General features: G+C 46.9%; 1 protein-coding gene across 2 annotated transcripts in view; it reads left to right on the top strand.

The window, feature by feature from the left end:
• Positions 1-18480: 18480 nt before the first annotated feature.
• DISC1 (DISC1 scaffold protein) overlaps positions 18481-20487 on the top strand; it is a 388216-nt gene continuing 386209 nt past the window's right edge. For both annotated transcript variants that reach the window (XM_065919846.1, XM_065919847.1), the window contains exon 1: positions 18481-18706. In XM_065919846.1, coding sequence (XP_065775918.1) covers positions 18649-18706 — 58 coding nt within the window. In that variant the 5' untranslated portion in view covers positions 18481-18648. The remainder of the gene's footprint in view (positions 18707-20487) is intronic.

Below are 20487 nucleotides of genomic sequence, written 5' to 3'. Positions count from 1 at the left end.
CCTTGAACTACAAGGAGATCCAACCAGTCAATCCTGAAGGAAACCAGTCCTGAATATGCATTGGAAGGACTGATGCTATGGTGGAAGCTCTAATACTTTGGCCACCTGATGTGAAGAACTGACTCATTGGAAAAGACCCTAATACTGGGAGAGACTGAAGGCAGGAGGAGAAGGGGACAACAGAGGATGAGATGGTTGGATAGCATCACTGACTCGATGGACATGAGTTTGAGCAAGTTCTGGGAGTTAGTGATGGACAGGGAAGCCAGGCATGCTGCAGTCCATGGGGTTGGAAAGAGTCGGACATGCCTGAGCGCCTGAACTGGCTGGTTAGCAGCAACAGTAAACCCTGGATTGAGTGTCTGCCTAGCTATCAGGGTACATGCCTGTGTGCACGGGCATTGCTTATGGAACCACAGTTTCTAGCAAATCATAGAATAGTCTCAGCTTTTTATGAGCAGGACGGTAGGAAGTCCCTGAGTTAGGATGATATCTTGTTGATGGAAAAAGTGCTTTCATCACTGTCTCCTGGGAAGGGCTGTGGTCTGAGTGTGGTGTGTTGCATTGTTGTCTAAAGGGCCCACAGAGGAGACCAGCCAGAGAAGCTCTTGGCCTTGGCTGTGGGCCAGAGGAGCAGCTGGACTGTCAGTGAGCTGAACATTGTTCAGCCAGGGCTTTGGCAGGTGCCCAACATCCTCGGGTGGCTCCTGGCAGATGTGACAGGAGTGTAGAAAAACCTCTTTGGAAAGCAGCAGTGAAATTCATCAAGTGTCCTCCCAACACCACTAGCTCATTCTGTGTCGTTTCCTGGAAAGTCAGGTAATGACAATGACTGATTCTGATTTGGGGGATGACTTCCTTTGAAGAATGAATGCATGGAAATATCTTTCTAATAAGATGGTAAATCTCCTTATAACACGTCATGTGAACTTCTGCTGGATCATCTTCTTTCTCAGCTGGGGTAGTGACATGAGTAACAGCAGAACAGGTGTAGTGAAGGTAGAAACTAGCATTGATCAACCCCTATCACACATCACCCACCTCAAATACGTTATATCATTAGAGTAATTCTGTAAACATGTATGAATGGGAGGAATCCCTTACACAGATCATTTTTCAAAATGTCTACTTGCTGTAGAGTTCATGTTTAGTTGCTTTCATAGAAGGTAGGCAGTGGCAGATTTATCAATTCCATATAAACTAGGGTAGCCATAAATTTGACTGATGCTACAGCTGAAGCTCCAATATTTTGGCCATCTGATGAGAAGGGCTGACTCATTGAAAAAGACCCTGATGCTGGGAAAGACTGAAGGCAAAAGGAGAAGGAGACAACAGAGGATGGGATGGCTAGATAGTCCCACTGATTCAATGGACCTGAGTTTGAGCAAACTCTGGAAGATAGTGAAGGACATGGAAGCCTGGTGTGCTGCAGTCCTTGGGGTTGCAAAGAGTCGGACAGGACTTATCGACTGAACAACAGTAAAAGTTGATTGTCAATCTCTAAGCAAACCCCAGTGGTTGGGAGGTAGCGGGTGGTCAAGGAACAGGAAAAATCCTTGGTGAAACTATTCCCGAGTGATCACCACCAGGTCTGTAGTCTGCCTCCTCCTTCTGGGAGTCATATCCTCAGCATATTCATGCCAGAGACTTTGAGATGCCAGATTACTGAGAAGCGAGGGTCGGGTATCAAAAGTCCTCAAAATCCCACCAAGATGATCAATGCAACAGTTTCTTAGCCACTGCCTCTACACTGTGCAGGCTAGATGAGCCTCACACACCTTAAGAACAGCCTGGAATCCAGGTGGCCCCTCAGGTTCTGTGTTCCATATCGGTGGGCTCCAAACTCTGTTTATCATTTAAAACAAAATCTCCTCAGTGAGTTCATATTTCTTTCAAAATCAGTTTTATACATTATTTTAAATTATGTGTGCATGCTAAGTCGCTTTAGTCATGTCTGACTTTTTGCAATCTTATGGACTGTAGCCCTCCAGGCTCCTCTGTCCATAGGATTCTCTAGGCAAGAATAATGGAGTGGGATGCCATGCCCTCCTCCAGGGGATTTTCCTGACCCAGGGATGGAACCTGCATCTCATGTCTCCTGCATTGGCAGGTGGGTTCTTTACTGCTGAGCCACTGGGGAAGTTCATTTTAACTCATAAAACCCCTAAAAATGGAAATTAGAAAAGAATGAGATACACAGTACTTTAAAATAATTTAAAAACTTAGAGATTTAGATTTGGCTTCTTATAAGAAAAAAGTAAAGTAAGTAGTATAAACAAGATAACAGTTTTTTTTCTATCACATAAAGAAATTCAAAAGAAGGCAACTCAGGTATGATACGACATTTCCAAAAAATTGTCAAGGAGCCAGACTAATTCCTCATCTCTTCTTTACCACCCCTAGGCTGTGACTCTTGTTTCGAAGGTCCAAAATGGCTTTAGAGCTCCAGCCATCATATCCATAATTCTGGATGCAGAGTGGATGAAAGAAAGATATCATGTCTGCTTACTTTTTGAGATTAAAAAGTCTTTTATTTGTGAAATACTAGTGATGGAAGTTAGTGAAAGTTTTTTAAAAGCTAAATTACCTTAAAATGTTAGTAATATTATATATCTGATCATCTTGTTGTTTCTTAAGCTTCTACTGATCATTTGCAGACTGAGAGCATGATTGCCACTCATCTGGTTTCCCTCTTGTTTGCAAACACAGAAACTAGGAAATAAAACGATTTGCCTCTCAAACACACATATTTAATTGGAGAAAGAATCCTCAATTGATTCTTGGATTAAAATTTCATCCTTTTTTTTTTTTTTCTTTTCAGAAAATCGTAGGTTCACCACTACACAATCCAGCTTGTGCAGTGGATGGATTGGATGGATTCAAATTTCAGATTGGCTAAATGTGTGAGCCTTTCTTCCCCCAAACAGCTTTATAGAAAAGTGTATAGTTGACAGTTGGAGAAGGCAATGGCACCCCACTCCAGTACTCTTGCCTGGAAAATCCCATGGATGGAGGAGCCTGGTAGGCTGCAGTCTAGGGTGTTGCGTAGAGTCGGACACAACTGAGCGACTTCACTTTCACTTTTCACTTTCATACATTGGAGAAGGAAATGGCAATGCACTCTAGTGTTCTTGCCTGGAGAATCCCAGGGACGGGGGAGCCTGGTGGGCTGCCATCTATGGGGTCGCATAGAGTCGGACACGACTGAAGCGACTTGGCAGAAGCAGCAGCAGCATAGTTGACAGTGTTTTCCAGAGAAGTTTCAAGAGCACATTTACTGGGGCTTCCCTGGTGGCTCAGTGGTAAAGAATCTGCCTGCCAGTGCAGAGTCACTGGTTTGCTCCCTGGTCTGGGAAGATCTCATATGCTGTGGAGCAGCTAAGCGCGTGCACCACAACTCCTGAAGCCTGTGCACCCCAGAGCCCATGCTCTGCAACAAGAGGAGCCCCTGCCGTGAGAAGCCCGTGCACCACAATGAAGAGCAGCCCCTGCTTGTCACAACTAGAGAAAAGCCTGCGCAGCATCAAGGACCCAGCACGATCCCCCTCCCAAAAAGAACATATTTACTTAACTCTCCGTGAAGCACATGCAGGCAGAGGGCTACCTGGGAAGGCCTCTGCGGGTGGCTGCACTACTCAGGCACCGGGTGAATGAGGCCGCCTCTTCACTTTGGACTTGGAACTGCGGGGTGACTTCCTGAGATTTGCTGAGCGCTGTCCTCTACGAATGCGCTCTGTGGACGGGGGTGTTATAAGCCCCTGTAGGCTGTGGTGTGTATCCGTTTGAGGGGGTTGCTTTTCCTCCACTAGGGAAAGGTGAGCCAGAAATGCTGATCAGGCCGCGTGGGAAGTCAGCTGTGAGGGAATAGGCATGATGCTACAGAGCAGGTGGGCAAAGTTTGAATCACTGGCAGGGAAGATTACAACCCGGGAAAGAGAAGCCCTGGGGCTGCTGAGCTTTGTAGCAACAGTAAGGCTGTCATGAGCTACTGTGGTGGTTCCTCTTGTCCCTTATGTGTGAGGGCCATGACAGCAGCTGTGGGACATGGAGCACGTCCGTCACATGGGACAGTCAGCCCAAAAGAGGCCCAGGCAGGCTGGCAGCTGCTGGGAGGGAGTGGCGGCTGGGAAGGCCTAACGGCCAGACTAGCGAACTAGCGAGACAGTGAGTGGGGGACAGTGTCTCTTTCCTGGAGGAACTTGAAATAGGTGAAGATACTGAATTTCTTTCTTTTTCTTTTTTTGGGTTACCAAAGAATATTTTATTTATTTATTTATTTTTACTTGATCAATCTCTATTTACTTATTTTTTCATTTATTTTTATCAGTTGGAGGCTAATTACTTTACAATATTGTAGTGGTTTTTGCCATACATTGACATGAATCAGCCATGGATTTACATGTGTTCCCCATCCTGAACCCCCCTCCCGCCTCCTTCCCCATCCCATCCCTCTGGGTCATCCCAGTGCACCAGCCTGGAGCACTTGTCTCATGCATCCAACCTGGACTGGCGATCTGTTTCACACTTGATAATATACATGTTTCGATGCTGTTCTCTCAGATCACCCCACCCTCGCCTTCTCCCATAGAGTCCAAAAGTCTGTTCTATACATCTGTGTCTCTTTTTCTGTCTTGCATATAGGGTTATCGTTACCATCTTTCTAAATTCCATATATATGTGTTAGTATACTATATTGGTGTTTATCTTTCTGGCTTACTTCACTCTGTATAATGGGCTCTAGTTTCATCCATCTCATTAGAACTGATTCAAATGTATTCTTTTTTTTAATTTTTGTTTTTAAATGGAGGATAATTGCTCTACAAAGTTGCGTCGGTTTCTGTCGTACAACAGTGTGAATCAGCCATAGGTATGCATATGTCCCCTCCCTCTTGAGCCTCTCTCCCACCCCCTCCCCTTCTAGGTTGTCACAGAGCATCATGTGAGCTCCCTGTATCATGCAGCAAACTCCCACTGTCTAGTTTACATAGGGTAAACGATATGTTTCAGCACTACTCTCTCACTTGGCCCCTCCCGCTCCTTCCCCCACTGGGCCCACAGGTCTCTTTTCTAGGTCTGCGTCCCTATTCCTGCCTTGCAAACAGGTTCCTCAATACCATTTTTCTAGATTCCATGTATATATGTGTGTTAATATACAATATTTGCTTTTCTCTTTCTGACTTAGTTCACTCTGTTTAACAGGTTCTAGATTCATCCCCTTCAAATCCGTTCCCTTTTATGGCTGAGTAACTGAATTTCTAATGGAGAACAAAGTCTATTTATTCAAGGAAGAGAGCGACCAGGGGAAGAGCATACCTCAGTGAAGAATTTACTTGTGAATAAATCTCTGAGTGGAGAGATTCTGTTAGTTCTTCCTACATTTCATGTGGGAACCTGAGGCAAGAACAGGTTAAAAACAGTAAGGTCCTACTGGAGAGCACATGGAACTGCTCAATGTCATGTGGCAGCCTGGATGGGAGGGGAGTTCGGGGGAGAATGGATACACGTGGATGTATAGCTGAATCTCTTCGCTGTTTACCTGAAACTATCGCAACATTGCTAATCTGCTATACCCCAACAAACAATAAAAAGGTTTTTTTTAAAGAACGGGTTAAAAAGACTCTGGATGATGGATCTTCATGCAGTCTCTCTGAACATTAGGCAGCCTCTCTGAATGATGCAGCCATTTGACACACAAGCCCACTCTGAATGCCAGCTCTCTAGTGGACACCGATCACAGTCAGATGAAGATGGCCACAGCGAGGGGTCAGGATGGCACGTCTAGAATGAGCGCCCACACGTCCCACGTGTTATCTCACTATTAGAGCTTTCAGACAATGTTCATTGCGAAAGGAAGGTTATTTATATTCTATAATTAGCCTAAAACTATGATAACATCCTTTGGCATGGCCTTTATCTGATGGTATTTGAAACTGAACCAACTTCCTGCTTCCAGGCATTAACAAATGAGGGGCTTCATGTTGTCTAATGTTATTTCCTGACTTGAAGATAGATTTCTTTTCTCCAATTCATGCATGGTTTTTTTTTGTTTTTTGTTTTTTTAAGAAAAGATCTCCTTTAGACATTAAAATTTCCCAGAATTGTTTAACCCTTGTTATTGTTCTCAATGAGAATATTTCCTATTTAACTCCAGCTATGTCACTTGATGGGAATTCTTGTGACTATTCTTCACTGCCATGCTCAGATAATTTGCAGGAGATTGGAGAAATAAATCCACTAGCCTGTCAAGTATCAGAGTCCCAAGTATCAGAAATTTAGATTTCTGATTTAGAAACATTCATTCTAGTTTAGAACATTTAGAACATTCATTTTAATAAGTCTCTGGCCAGGAGATCCAGTGAAGAACAAGGATAACATCGACCTTCAAACAGCTTACAATTTAAAGGAGTGATGCAAAGGGACATTATTTATATAGGACATTATCACATCCCAACTTATCTCTGGGTTTCCCTAGTGACTCAGTGGTAAAGAATCTGCCTCCAATGCAGGAGACATGAGTTTGATCCCTGGGTAGGAAAGATCCCTTGGAGAAGGAAATGGCAACCCACTCCAGTATTCTTGCCTGAAGAATCCCCTGGACAGAGGAGCCTGGTGGGCTACAGTCCATGGGGTCGCAAAGAGTCGGACACGACTGAAGTGACTAACACTACACCTGTAGTATTTAATGCTTATTGTCTATGTCAGTGCAATCTGTAGATATGTGTAGTTTCAATAGAATAGAACCACTGCTGCCTATCTTGGTGGGGCCAGGATCCTGGGCTATCCCTTTAGATTGCATCTGCATAGTGATGTCCCTCCATCTCTGCTCTAGTGAAGATTTTGGTAGTATTTATGAGGAAACATTTTCCAAAAATTTAAATTAAAAAATCTTGCTAGAACAATGATCTCATCATTATTTGCTCTCAGTTATTCTTTCTGTAGGACACTATACATATCTCAATACCCAGAACTGAAATTCATGACAAACATTGCTGGGAAATAGCTATGATGGAAATGATATAATAAGCAGAGGAAAACTAAAGGTGTCACCTGTTTACTCATAAGCAGTAGGATCCTTGGTGCTGAGCCTTCTCAGAACATTTATAGTAGACACATTCTGGGTTGCTGCCCAGCTCACAACGGCCCCTCCCTTCCCCCTGTGTCCAGAGGTGCCTTGCAGGCACTGTGCTTATCCTGTTCTTGTATGTGACCCCACTTCCTGTCTACACTGGGCAGCAAGAGAGGCTCCTGACCTACTTTGGACATGAGTCAGGATCTCATTCGTAGAGATTTAGAACTGGCTCCATGGGACTTCCCTGGTGATCCAGGGGTTAAAAATCTGCCTTGCAATGCAGGGGATTCAGGTTCAATCCGTAACCAGGGATTGAACTAAGATCCCACATGCCATGGAGCAACTAAGTCCCTGGACCACAACTGGAGATCCCACATACTGCAACTAAGACCTGCCGAGCCAAAAATATATATACATATATATATATATATATATATATATATATATATATATATACACACACACACACACATATATATATATATTTTAAAAGAAATGGCTCCATGAGGGCCAGACTTTCCATGTGGCTGACTTATGAACCTGGAGACTTGGGAGGAATAGTAGATGTGCAGGAAAAAGAAGGGAGGCGGGAAATTGCCAGGGTTCTGCTGGTTTTCCAGAAGCTGGCTCTCATCTCTCTAGAGGACCCAATTCATTATGCCTTTGAATTCTGTGAAACACCCACTGTATCCTCGAGAAATTTCTTTTGACTTAGTTAGGGTTCAGTTGAAGAAGCAGACCTTCCATCAGTGCTCTGAAATAAGGAGTCTATTATAGAAATTAGACCTCACGCCATTGTGAGAGTGGCTGGAGAAAGGCTGTTAACCAGCTCTGGCGTGGGTGAAGGAGTTGGGGTGTGCAGGAAACTTGGAAATTGTGCAAGTCCGACTGTCAGAACAGGACTGTGGAGGGGTTGATAGAGAAGTGTGTGTGTGTGTGTGTGTGTGTGTGTGTGCATATGCTCCGTTGTGTCTGATTCTTTGTGACCCAGTGGATTGTAGCACGCCAGGCTCCTCTGTCCATGGGATTTCCCAGGCAAGAATACAGGAGTGGGTTGTCATTTCCTCCTCCAGGGGATCTTCCTGACTCAGAGTGTCTTCCTGTCTTCTGTGTCTCCTGCATGGGCAGGCAGATTCCTTACCACTGGGCTACTGGAGGTCTATGGGAGGTCAGTGCCTCTTTATGCCTGTGAGCGCACAGAGGAGCATTCGGGGATGGGTGCGCCTGGGGATGTTGTCAGATGGGACGAGAAAGGACAAGCCAGAACCAGCCAGCACCCCTGTGTCTGTCTCCACTGCCTCTCACCAGCAGTGACCTCTCATATGAGATGGCTGTTGCTTTGCTGCCTCCTCCCAGAAATCACGCTTTTGCCCAGGGTAAGCAGTAATCACCCAGGGAAGGGCATTCTGCAGAGCAGAATTCCTGGAATAATCAAGCTGATGACAGAATAGTCCTGTGAATAAATCTTTGATTGGCTAGGGATATATAATTCTACAAAGTAGCTAAGATATAAGATTAGGAAAAAAAATTCTAAGTGATTACTGTGAACAAACATATTTGGGACCCACAGCTTTATGGTACCACCATTTGCTCAGCCTGGTCAACCAAGTTAAAATACAGAGTCACCTTAGCTGCCTTCCTCTCAACTTGCCTCAGCATCCAGTCACCAAGTTTTATATAATTTTGCTTCCTAAAGTATATCTCCTGAACAAGGCCCACTCTTCTCTGTGCTCATTATAAAAGCTCATGATCTCCTACCTGGACTGTTGTCTCTTCACAACTGGTCTTTCTGCATCTTCCACAGGTCCATCCTACTACCATTACATTAGTGGTCTTAACCCTGACTGCACTTTAGAATCATCTCAGGGGCTTTAAAACACCCAGTGCATACACCCCACCCTAGGCCATATATCAGACCCTCTCATGACAACCTGATGTGGTACACACCCCCATTAATTCTGTTTCACAGATGAGCAAATTGAAGATTCGCAAAGTTAAATAACTCCCCAGGGTTCACAGCTAAAAAGTACTGGGTTTAGACATGCACACAGTTATCTGACGCAGAGCCTGTGCTCCTAACCACAGGTGGGGTGCCTTCCAAACTGTGGTGCTGGGCGGATTAGAGGGATGGTAGGGCCTGCAGGTGAGGTGGGAAACACAGCTGAAAGTGTACGATTGAGGGGGAGTTGAGAACAGCTTTGAACTTCATTGGTTTGAACGGTTTCTTAGACGACCAAGTGGTGATATTCTGGCAGCAGCTGAAAATACAATGAGGCGCATTGGGGATGGGGAGGAATGGATGGATACAAAGGACAGTGCTGACCTAGAAGGGACAGGATTGAGTGAGCGCAAAGGAGGGGGTGCAGGAGTCTGTAGCATGGTCTCCCGGGTTTCCATCCTGAGAGGAGGGATCAAAGGGAGAGGGCTCTACCTTTAGAACAAAGCTGATGCTTGGAAAGCAGCAGTTTGGGGAATGGGCAGGAGAGGGCAGTGAGAGTCCTTTTGGAGATACTTCAGTTGAGATACCAGCAGAGCCTCTAGGTTGGAAATATGAATTGAGTTTGGGAGAGAGTTTGCTGTCAAAGATACCAACTGAAGTTATGTCAGGGTAGTTGAAACCTTAAAAGCAGATGAGATAGTCAGATGCAGAGTGAGCGATGCTCAAGAGGAAAGGAAGGCTGAGGATGCAATTCTGGGGAAGACAAATGAATGGGGAGAAAGCAGAAGCCAAAGGAGGAGATCCAAAGGGAGGAGCAGGCAGGGGAGGAGGACAGGGATGGATGGATGGATAGATATAGATGGAAAGATAGATAATATAAGAGAGATTTGTTTTAAGGGACTGGTGAATGCATTTGTTAGCGCTGGCAATTCTGAAATCTGTAGGGCAGGTCACAGACTGGAAATAGGATTTGAGGCTTTAGTCTTGAGGGAGAGTTTTTCTCCTTCTGAAAGCCTCACTTTTTTATCCTTCAGGACATCAACGGATTGGATGAGGCATACCCATGTTATCAAGGTTCATCCCCTTTACTTACAGGCTTCCCTTGTAGCTCAGTCGGTAAAGAATCTGCCTGCAGTGCAGGAGACCCGGGTTCGATCCCTGGGAAGATCTCCTGGAGAAGGAAATGGCAAGCCACTCCAGTATCCTTGCCTGGAAAATCTCATGGAGAGAGAAGCCTAGTGGGCTATAGTCCATGGGGTTGCAAAGAGTCAGGCACGACTGAGCGACTAACACTTACTTACACTTACCACGTTACTTAAAGTCAGCTGACTGTAGATATAACCACATTTACAAAACTGCATCTACAGAAACACCTAGACTAGAGTTGGATTAAACAGCTGGGTGCCCTAGCCTGACCTAGCTGACATGTAAGACCAACAGCATAGTCCACCCCTTGCTGGCTTGGCATCCATACACATCTCCTTAAGACGTTCTTTTTCTAAAAAGATTATTTACTTCATTTTTTAGCTGTGGTGGGTCTTCATTGTGGTCGCAGGCTTCTCATTGCGGTGGATTCTGTCATCGTGGAGAATAGGCTCTGCATGAATGGGCTTCAGTAATTGCAGCTTGTGACTTCAGTAGGTGTGGTACATGGGCTTAGTTGCTCCCAGGCATGTGGGATCATCCTGGACCAAGATCAAACAAGTGCCCCCTTGCACTGCAAGCAGATGCTTAACCACCAGACCACCAGGGAAGTCATCCTTAAGCCATTTGTAGTCTCCAAATAAAGATAATAACAAGTACTTCCACTTAACATGATACAGCTGCCCCAGGTGTAACTGTAAATGCACTAACCTTCTCCCCAGAAGAAGATGTATAGTCCTTTGGTGATGTTTACTCTTTTCCTTCATGCCTAGGACCTAAATCCTATGTTGTAAATTTAATTGTTATTAATACATCCTATGTTATATATAAGTGGATAAAGAAGAGAAGAAAACAAAAGTAAATTATAAAATAATATATCAAATATCTTTGTTTTTTTCTCTTTCTTATCCATGTATATACATAGTCATAACAGAAAGAAGAGATGTTCATAACAAAGTTCTTAGTTGTATTAGCTGGTTGGAGCTGCTATTTGTAACTACCTTCTTCAACTGATCATTCTCTTTACCTTTGGGAAGCACCTCAACTGGTCCTGGTTATTTACCCGCTGGGGTGACCCAAACCTTCACTCCTAAATGGTCTGGGCCATTAGTAGTCCACCCTGAACTAGGTTATTATAGTTTTCCATGGACTTTAGTCAGAGGGCATGGGAACACTAGAGGTTCCCTGAGGGATCTCCTATATTCCAGATGTATATGCTTCCTTACCTCTACTGCGGAAAGGCAGTCCAATGTCCCCTTGGTAGTCAGCATCAACCACGCCAGCCAACACCCTAACTCCCTTCTTTGGCTGTTGATTCAGAGACACAAGCCACCCAAAGTTGCCGGTGAAAATCTTAACTTCCAGTTAAATGCAATCATTGTTGTGTTTCTTCATGAAAACCTTCCTCCCTTTGGAACTAACACCACTAGGTCAGCTGAGCATGAGGTCGCGGGAACAGAAGGCAAACCTTTTGCTAGGGGATCACTAGGGCTAATGGTGAGAGACGGCACTCCCATTTCCATCCCTTGATTCTTGGACCCATGAATCTGGTCATGGGAGAAACAGTATCATATATTGGATACTGATTCAGAGCCTTCACAGAGAGTTTCCTGGAGAACCTTGCCCAACTCTGCAAGATACTGCTATCTAGCTGATGCTGTAACTGAGTCTTCAAAAGGCTATTCCATTTCTCTATCCAGCTAGCTGCTTCAGGATGACAGGGAACATGGTAAGACTAGTGAATTCTGTGAGTGTGAGTCCACTGCCACATTCCAATTGGGAAATAAGTTCTTTGATTAGAAGCAATGGTAGTGGATAAGGCATGCTATGAGTCTCTGGATGGTAGTTTTGGCAGAAGCACTGTGTGCAGGAAAAGGAAGTCTGTATTCAGTGTAATTATCAATTCCAGTAAGAACAGAATGCCGTCCCTGCCATGATGGAAGTGGCTTAGCATAATCAACCTGTCACCAAATAGCAAACTGGTTGATCACATTAAAAAAAACTAAGATCATGGCATCTGGGCCTATCACTTCATGGCAAATAGATGAGAAAACAATGGAAATAGTGACAGACTTTATTTTCTTGGGCTCCAAAATCAGTGCAGATGGTTAGTGAAACCATGAAAGTGAAAGATGCTTGCTCCTTGGAAGAAAAGTTGTGACCAACTTAGACAGCATACTAAAAAGCAGAGACATCACTTTGCCAACAAAGGTCCATCTAGTCAAAGCTATAGTTTTTCCAGTAATCATGTATGAATGTGAGAGTTGGGCCATAAAGAAAGCTGAGTGCTGAAGAACTGATGCTTTTGAACTGTGGTGTTGGAGAAGACTCTTTAGAGTCCCTTGGACTGCAAGGAGATCCAAAGGAAATCAGTCCTGAATATTCAATGGAAGGGCTAATGCTGAAGCTGAAACTCTAATATTTTGGCCACCTGATGCAAAGAAATGACTCCTTAGAAAAGATCCTGATGCTGGGAAAGATTGAAGGCAGGAGGAGAAGGGTATGATAGAGGATGAGATGGTTGGATGGCATCATCGACTCAATGGACATGAGTTTGAGCAAACTCCAGAAGATGGTGAAGGACAGGGAAGCCTGGTGTGCTGCAGTCCATAAGGTCGCAAAGAGTCAGACACGACTGAGCAACTGAACTGAACTGATCACTTTGGGGAATGTTGCCATATTGTTGGTCTTGCTGCTAGCAGATTGAACCCTCATTGGTGGCCATGGTCAGGCTGGCCTTGGTGAGTGGAAGTCTGTAATACAGCCTCTGGATAACTTCCAGCCCTGCTACCATGACTGATTTGTTCATCAGCCTATTGGGCAATGTCAAGTGTAGCTGGAGAAGTGCTGGGGTCCAGCCCCAGCAGGATCCAGGGGAACCCTCAGGATGAACGGAGTTGGCGAATGAGAGAGAGAGTGAGACAAAGGTCGGGGCTAAGTCTGAAGTTTATTTTCGCACGGCCCCTTTATACCCTTAACAACATCTTTGGTGGAAGTGCATGTTGCTTACACACAGGGCATCTCAAAACATTACAGCAACTTGACCTTCAACAGAAACTGGATGTCACCCACATACTTTTTCGTTCACAAGAGTTTTTCTTATCATTTGGCCTTCAGGCCTGCTAACATTTTATGGCTTGCACCTGGTATGACTTAAGCAACTTCAGTAGCCAACCCTGTTTTTCTTATAATTAATCTATTTTCTTTTTAATAAGCGTCATCTCTATGGGAACTAGACAGGATTACATTTTTACAGAACAGAAATGCAAAGGACTGCAGAAACAGCAGATATGGCACAAAACAGGCTCTTAGTCTAAAAGTTAACCACCTGCAAGAAGTCGCCAGCTAATCTCTATCTAAAGTATTTTCTATTAGGCACATTTGTGGCTATTTTATTTGTGGAGCCTTTCTCACCCCGTGGAGGGACTATGCTTAATAGTTTCTTTTGTTAGCGTACTGTGCTTAGGATGTTTAAAACAATCAAGAGCATTTTGTGCAATGAGATCACACATTTATCAAACAAGCCAGAATGCCAGCAAAATGTTTGAATGGAAGCATTTCCTTCATCTCTGGTCACTTCATAGGGCAGCAGCATCCAGGAGATTTATTAATTAGGGTTTTAAGTTGGTCCTTATTCAGTGAAAGAGGAGCAGGAGAGCTCTCGGCAGGCAACACAAGAATCTGCAACAGGGCAAACAAGAACAGCAGAAAAAGGGGGAAGATACATGGTGGGGTAGAGGCCGAGGCCAACCTGGAGGGCCCCTTATCCTAGACGGCCTTGCCTGTCAGGTTTTTTCCTCATGACCTCGTCATGGATAGGGTCCTGGACGGCCTTGCCTGCCCGGTATTTTCTTCATGACCTCGTCACGGGCAGGACCCCCCCATAACGGCTCCTGGCAGAGAAGGAGGCTGACTGGTACCCAAAGAACAATGTCCTAGCCACTTGAGGATTACAAGCCTTTTTCTGTTGAGATCAGACCATTCACCTGGGACACAGTCTCTTGGAGTTTTCTGACTGTTCAGAGAGGTCTATCCACCTACCTCTTCCTCAGATTGCCTTGTCACCAATTTTCCAGTCATGTTCTGTTTAAATCCCTGACCATCCAGCCAAACCATTGGTCACAGTCCATAAGCGGGCGTACACTTGTACTTCTGGCCATTTCTCTTTTGAAGCCGACTGAACAACAAGGTTGACTGCTCAAAGTTCAGCAAACTGGGCAGACTTGCATTCACCACTGTCCTTCAGGGATGTTCCAGAAGGGGCTGTAGTACAGCTGCTGTCAACCTTCAGGTGATGCCTGAGCATTAGGCAGGCCTAAGTCTCCTCTTCCTCAATCAGTTGATCATAGGGAGCTGGCCCTGAGACCTCAGGTGCAGGCCGGGAGGGTGAGTGTGGTGGGGGCCTTGGGCACTTCCTCAAGTAACTTACACCTGTCCTCTAGGTCTGCTTGAGCTGAGTCTCATATGTATCAGTTCCAGTTGATGATGGAGTGCTGCTGCCCACACGCGGACTCATGCCTGTGGTTCTGGCAGCACCCAGTTCATGGCAAGCAGCTCAGCTTGCATGGTGATGTGGTGGCCCATGGTTAAACGGTCAGTTACTACTAGTAACTGATTTAGTAACTAGTTACTGCTAGTAACTAGCCCAGTAGTAAGTAAAAAGCTGTTTCTAAAAATCCTCAGAGGATGGCAGGGCTTTGCTCTGTAATCTCAAGGGTCTGTGAGGTGACTCCCTGCGGGCTCCATCAGCATCTGCCACTGACTGTTGGATCTGCTGGATCACATGGCTCAGCCGGCAGAGAGCAGCTCACAGTGCCACCTGGATGAGGCGCCGAGTCTTCTCTTGTTCTTGGTCCCACTCAAAATCAGCAGCTCTTTGGGTGACTTGGTAAATGGACTTGAGTAGCACTCCCAAATGAGGGACATGTTGTGTCCCAAACCCAACGAAGACCATGAGGTGTTGTGTCTCTTTTTTGGTTATGAAAGTATTAGTCGCTCAGTCGTGTCTGACTCTTTGTGACCCCATGGACTGTAGCTTGTCAGGCTCCTCTGTCCGAGGAATTCTCCAGGCAAGAATACTGGAGTATTCCCTTCTCCAGCGGAATCTTCTTGACCCAAGGACTAAACCCAGGTCTCCTGCATTGCAGGCAGATTCTTTACTGTCTGAGCCACCAGGGTCATATAAAGGGCTAAATACAACAACTTATCCTTCACCTTATTTATTCATTTGAAACCGTCGAGTCTTAGCTGTGGCGTGTGGGATTTTTGTTGCAGCGCAGGGGCTCCTCTCTAGCTGTGATGCTCAGACTCAGTAGTTGTGGCATGTGGGTTTAGTTGCCTTGTGGTGTGTGGGATCTTAGTTCCTCAGCCAGGAATCAAATTCATATCCTCTGCATTGGAAGGCTGATTCTTAATCACTGGACCACAGGGAAGTCCTTATCCTTCACCTTAGAATGGATACCCTATACGACTAGACCTCCTGGAAACCCACTGAGAAGGAAATCTCTAGAATTTTTGTCAGATTTTCTTTCCACCCCATGACATACAAATGTCTCACCAATAAGCCTAGAAGAGCTACTCTTTCCTGCACACTAGGTCCAATCAGCATAACATCATCAGTGCCATGGACCAGTGTGAGGTCTTCTAGAACAGAAAGACACTAGGGTCCCTGCTTGACCAAATTAGGATGTAGGGCTGGAGAACTGACCTATCCTCGAGGGAGGGCAGTCATCACTGTACTGCTGATTTTGCCAGCTGAAAGAAGGCTGCCCTGTGGTTGGTCTTTACTAACAGGTATGCAGAAGAAACATTTTGTCAGACCAATATGGCAGAGCAGATACTAGGGGATGTGTTAATTTTCTTAAACAGTGAAGCTACATCTGGTACAGCAGCTGCAATTGGAATCACCATCTGGTTTAGTTTATGATGATCCACTGTCATTCTTCAGGCTCCATCTGTCTTCTTCACAGGCCACATGGGCATGTTGAATGGGGAGGTGGCAGAAATCACCACCCCTGCATCTTTCAAGTCCTTGATGGTGGCATTACTCTCTGCAGTCTCTCTAAGACGGCAGTATTGCCTTCGGTTAACTGGGGAATGCTGCTACATAGTTGATCCTGCTGTTGGCAGACTGGACCCTCAGTGCTGGCCATGGTCAGACTGACTTTGGTGAGTGGAAGTCTGTATTGCTGAACCTCTAGATAACTTCCAGGACTGCCACCACAACCACTTTGCTCATCCAAGGCAGAGGCAGCTGTAGAGGCTTGCACTTGGCTCTTTCTACCAAAATAACCCCCACTTCATGGGTCATGGAACCAATGTAGGGAGTCTGCCAGTTGCTGAGTATTATTCTAATTATTCTAACAGTGCATTCCAAAACTGGAGCAATAACCCCAGTATGGGTGCAGAGACCACTATGAGATGGACCTGAACTAAAACTCCATTGATCACCTGACCTCTACAAGCCCTTGCTTGGACTAGTACCGCAGTGATGTTCTGGATGTCCTGAATTCAGTGTCAGTTCAGAGTCAGTGTCCAGTAATTCCTGAAAAGTCTGATTATTTCCTTTTCCCCAATGCACAGTCACCCTAGTAAAAGGCCACATGTCTCTCTGGGGAAGGCTCGAAGAAAGAGTAATAGTATATATTTTTGACAATGTTGCAGAATCTTGGAGGAGACAAATATCTGCTTTGTTCAAGGTGTTTTGGGTCTGCAAATTGACTCAGGTCTGGGAATCAATAGAGTCTCTCTGTTTTGGTAATTTAAGTTAGGCTTTTGTTTGCTTGACCAAGAACTTTCCTGTTCATACAGATCACATAAGAATTCAGTAGCATTCTCAACCTGGATTGCCATGACTAACTGGTCAATGCCATAGGTCTGTGAGGGTCAGATTATTCTGGTTGCTGCTTTGCCTTTGCTGTCCATTACAGAAACCATGCCCACCCTGCCTTGGGTGATTCATTGCCACCATTTGGCGCCAATGGATCACTCTGGGACCCAACTATTCTCACTGCATGTAAGGACGCACACTTCAGTGGTGCAGTTTGCACTGTAATTTCTGATCTACAGGGAAGAGTTGACCAGGCATGCTGGGTCACAAAGTTATTTCTCCAAGGCACAGTGAATGCTGTGTTCTCTGGACCCCCTGGGAGTCAGTAAGTGGGTCTTACGTGATAAATTTACTCTAATATTTCAATCTCCTTAAACCTTTAGGTAATTCCATTGCGGTGTACCAAGGCAGTTCTGGCATTTCCGCATCATTTAGTGCGGGTCACCTCATGACTCTCATTTCTGTCAACTAGCTAAACAAACAGAGCTTTTTCTAATCTCTCAAACTGCAGTGAATTCAGATCGCTGCTTGGTGGTGTCCGTCATTACATTCAGCCTCATCCAACGGTTCCCCACATTCTTCAAATTCACGCTCACATTCATTCTGTCCCACAATAGTCCGACTTCTAAGCATACCTAGGTGTTTTCACTCACATGGTTCTGATCTTTTGAACGACCTTGACTCTCCTCCAGGTCTAGGATGATCCTTCCCCTTCCTCCAGGGAGCCTTTCTGACCCTTCTTCACAACACTCCCTCTTACCGCCTCTCCCCCCACTTCTGCAATGTTTCGCGACAGACCTCTGGCTCTTGGCATGTTCTGCTGTATGTCGTTATTTAGTTTTACACGCGCATGTTTATCTTCCCCGATGGGAGGACGGGGAAGCTCCTTAAGAGCCAGAACCACTTCTGGCAGGTGCGTCCTCAGGGATGCTCCAGGAGCCTCCTTGAATGAACACAAGAGGAGGCGAGTGGGCTGGCTTAGGAGCTCAGCACAGATCGCAGTTGTGTCCTGGGCTGACTGCCCAACGTGGGGAGGCGAATCTGGGGCCAGCCCAGTGCTGCCAGAAGATTCAAACAGTTGGATCCTCATTTCATGTAGAACTAACTACTCGCCCCGCGCTCTTTCCCAGGGTGAGCTGCAGTCTCCCCTCATTCTCCCCCCGCCCCCTGCCCCTTGCGAAACGAGTCCCTCTCACTCCCTCCAAATCTTCCATCAACCCTGTGGTCACTTCCCTAATTAGCGTCCGGGAGGCACCCTCGTAGATCACTCCTCCCGTCCCCCAAGGAGGGCCTCCTCCTCTCTCCCTCCCCGAACACCCGTCGTCTCCACCGTACTTCCCCTCTCATTTTCGTCCAACACTGAGGGAGAGTGAAAAAGCAGCTTCCCGAGGTCTGTGACCCAGGCTGTGGGCTTGCGCGCCCCGCCCGCTCCAGCCGTCAGCTTGTGTGTGTGTGTGCGCGCGCGCGTGCCTGGGCCGAGGCTGGAGAGGAAACAGCCGGTCCAGCCCGGGAGGAGGAAGGAGCCTCCCCTTCCTCGCCAGCCCCCTCCCCACTTCCCGTCCGGCTCGGCCGTTAGCTTCCCCGGACGCGGGCCTCAGTGCACGGAGCCCTCTGGCCGCAGCGGAGCTGGAGAAGGCGGAGGCGGAGCGGGAGGAGCCGGCGGGGCGCATGCTGGGCGGGGGGCCCCAGGGCGCCCCGGCCGGTGGCGGCAGGGGCCACCGCGCAGGTAGGGGTGCTGTCACGGCCGCCCGCGGGTCGGGGCGAGGGTTCCGCGGCGAGGGTGAGCTCTGTCCTCTGGAAATCGTTTAGGTCCGGGGTGCGCCTCGGTTGACATCTAGGGTTTCTGCACTCTTGCGGGGTGAGGGAATCTGAGGCAGGGCGCGTGGCGTGCCGAGTTGAAGTCTTTGTCGGGCCTGGGGCTGCCAGCCCGCGCCGAGCCGGGCCGGGTCCTCCCGGAAGACTGTGCTGAGATCCCGGGAGCCGCAGTTCCCGCCCCGGTGGCCGAGGAAGGCGGTTTGAGCGCGCTCGGGTTTCGCTGCGCCCGGGGACTGAGCCAGCCGAGGTTCGGGTCTCCGCGCGCCCTCTCCTGCGCACTCGCGGGACAGGGGACGCCCAGCCGCCTGGTCCGGAGACCGCGGACACCCCGCAGAGTCTCGGGTTTCACCCCTCGAGGACATGGAAAGAGGAGGTGGGGGTGGCGTGGGGACGCGGTGCTGGCACCGTCCCAAGGGGCTGCTCTGCGAGCAGTCTCACCTCCCACTTCCTCCGCGCCTTGGTGCCCATGGCTGGCTCCGGACCGGAGCCGGGGAGCCCCGGTCAAGCTGTCAGCGCTGTCAGTGCTCAGGGTTGACAAGGAGGCCGTGAAGTGCACAGCTGCTTTTCAGGAATGACAGGATGTCTCCTGCCATCTTGCTTTCAAAATACACGTGCAAAGGAATCTGAGACTTTGGGACGAGAATGAGATTTGGAGTGAGGGAGTTATGTGTCCTTGCTGGACTGGAAGAAGGCCGGGCAACTTTGACAGCTCCTCTAAGAGCGCTGAGTCTCGATTTCATCACATATACAAAAGAACACTGCTAACCTCCCCCCTCCCCATCCCATCCGGACTTCTGTGTGTGAAAGCACTTTGCAAAATGTATGGTCAGTTGGGCAGGCAAATGCGATTTGGATAATACCAGAGTCTTAAGAGCTGGAGTTTGAGACAGCTAGCTTGCATTTCAATCCTGCACTTAGTTGTGAAGTTTATGAAATGGGGACAATGACAGTGCTACCTCATAGAGTCGCTGTGGGTTGAACTGTGGCCCTGGATGTGAACCCAGCCTGGTGCTGAGATACATAGTAAGCTCTAAATAAGAGCCCCAGATGCTCTTTTCACTAAGCAAAACCCAATTAATTTGGAGTGGTGTTAAAAAAAAAAGTTTCATTTGATCATAGTATGAATGTGTGTGTGTGTGTTCAGTCGTGTCCGACTCTTTGCAACCCCATGGACTCTAGCCCACCAGGCTTGTCTGTCCATGGGATTTTCCAGGCAAAAATACTGGAGTTGGTTGCCATTTCCTTCTCCAGGGGACCTTCCACACCCAGAGATAGAACCCCCAGCTCCAGCATCTGCAGACAGATTCTTTACCACTGTGCCATCTGGAAAAACCACATCTCTTGTAAAGTATGAATCAGCTCAGTTCAGTTCAGTTGCTCAGTTGTGTCCAACTTTTTGCAACCCCATGAACTGCAGCACACCAGGCTTCCCTGTCCATCACCAACTCCCAGAGCTTGCTGAAACTCATGTCCACTGAGTTGGTGATGCCATCCAACCATCTCATCCTCTGTTTTCTTCTCTCTCCTGCCTTCAATCTTGCCCAGCAGCAGGGTCTTTTCCAGTGAGTCAGTTCTTCACATCAGGTAGCCAAAGGATTGGAGTTTCAGCTTCAGCATCAGTCCTTCCAATGAATATTCAGGACTGATTTCCTTTAGGATTGACTGGTTGGATCTCCTTGCAGTTCAAGGGAC

This window comes from Muntiacus reevesi, chromosome 2 (assembly GCF_963930625.1).
Source record: "Muntiacus reevesi chromosome 2, mMunRee1.1, whole genome shotgun sequence".
NCBI lineage: Eukaryota > Metazoa > Chordata > Mammalia > Artiodactyla > Cervidae > Muntiacus > Muntiacus reevesi.
This window is presented reverse-complemented; position numbering and strand designations above follow the sequence as displayed.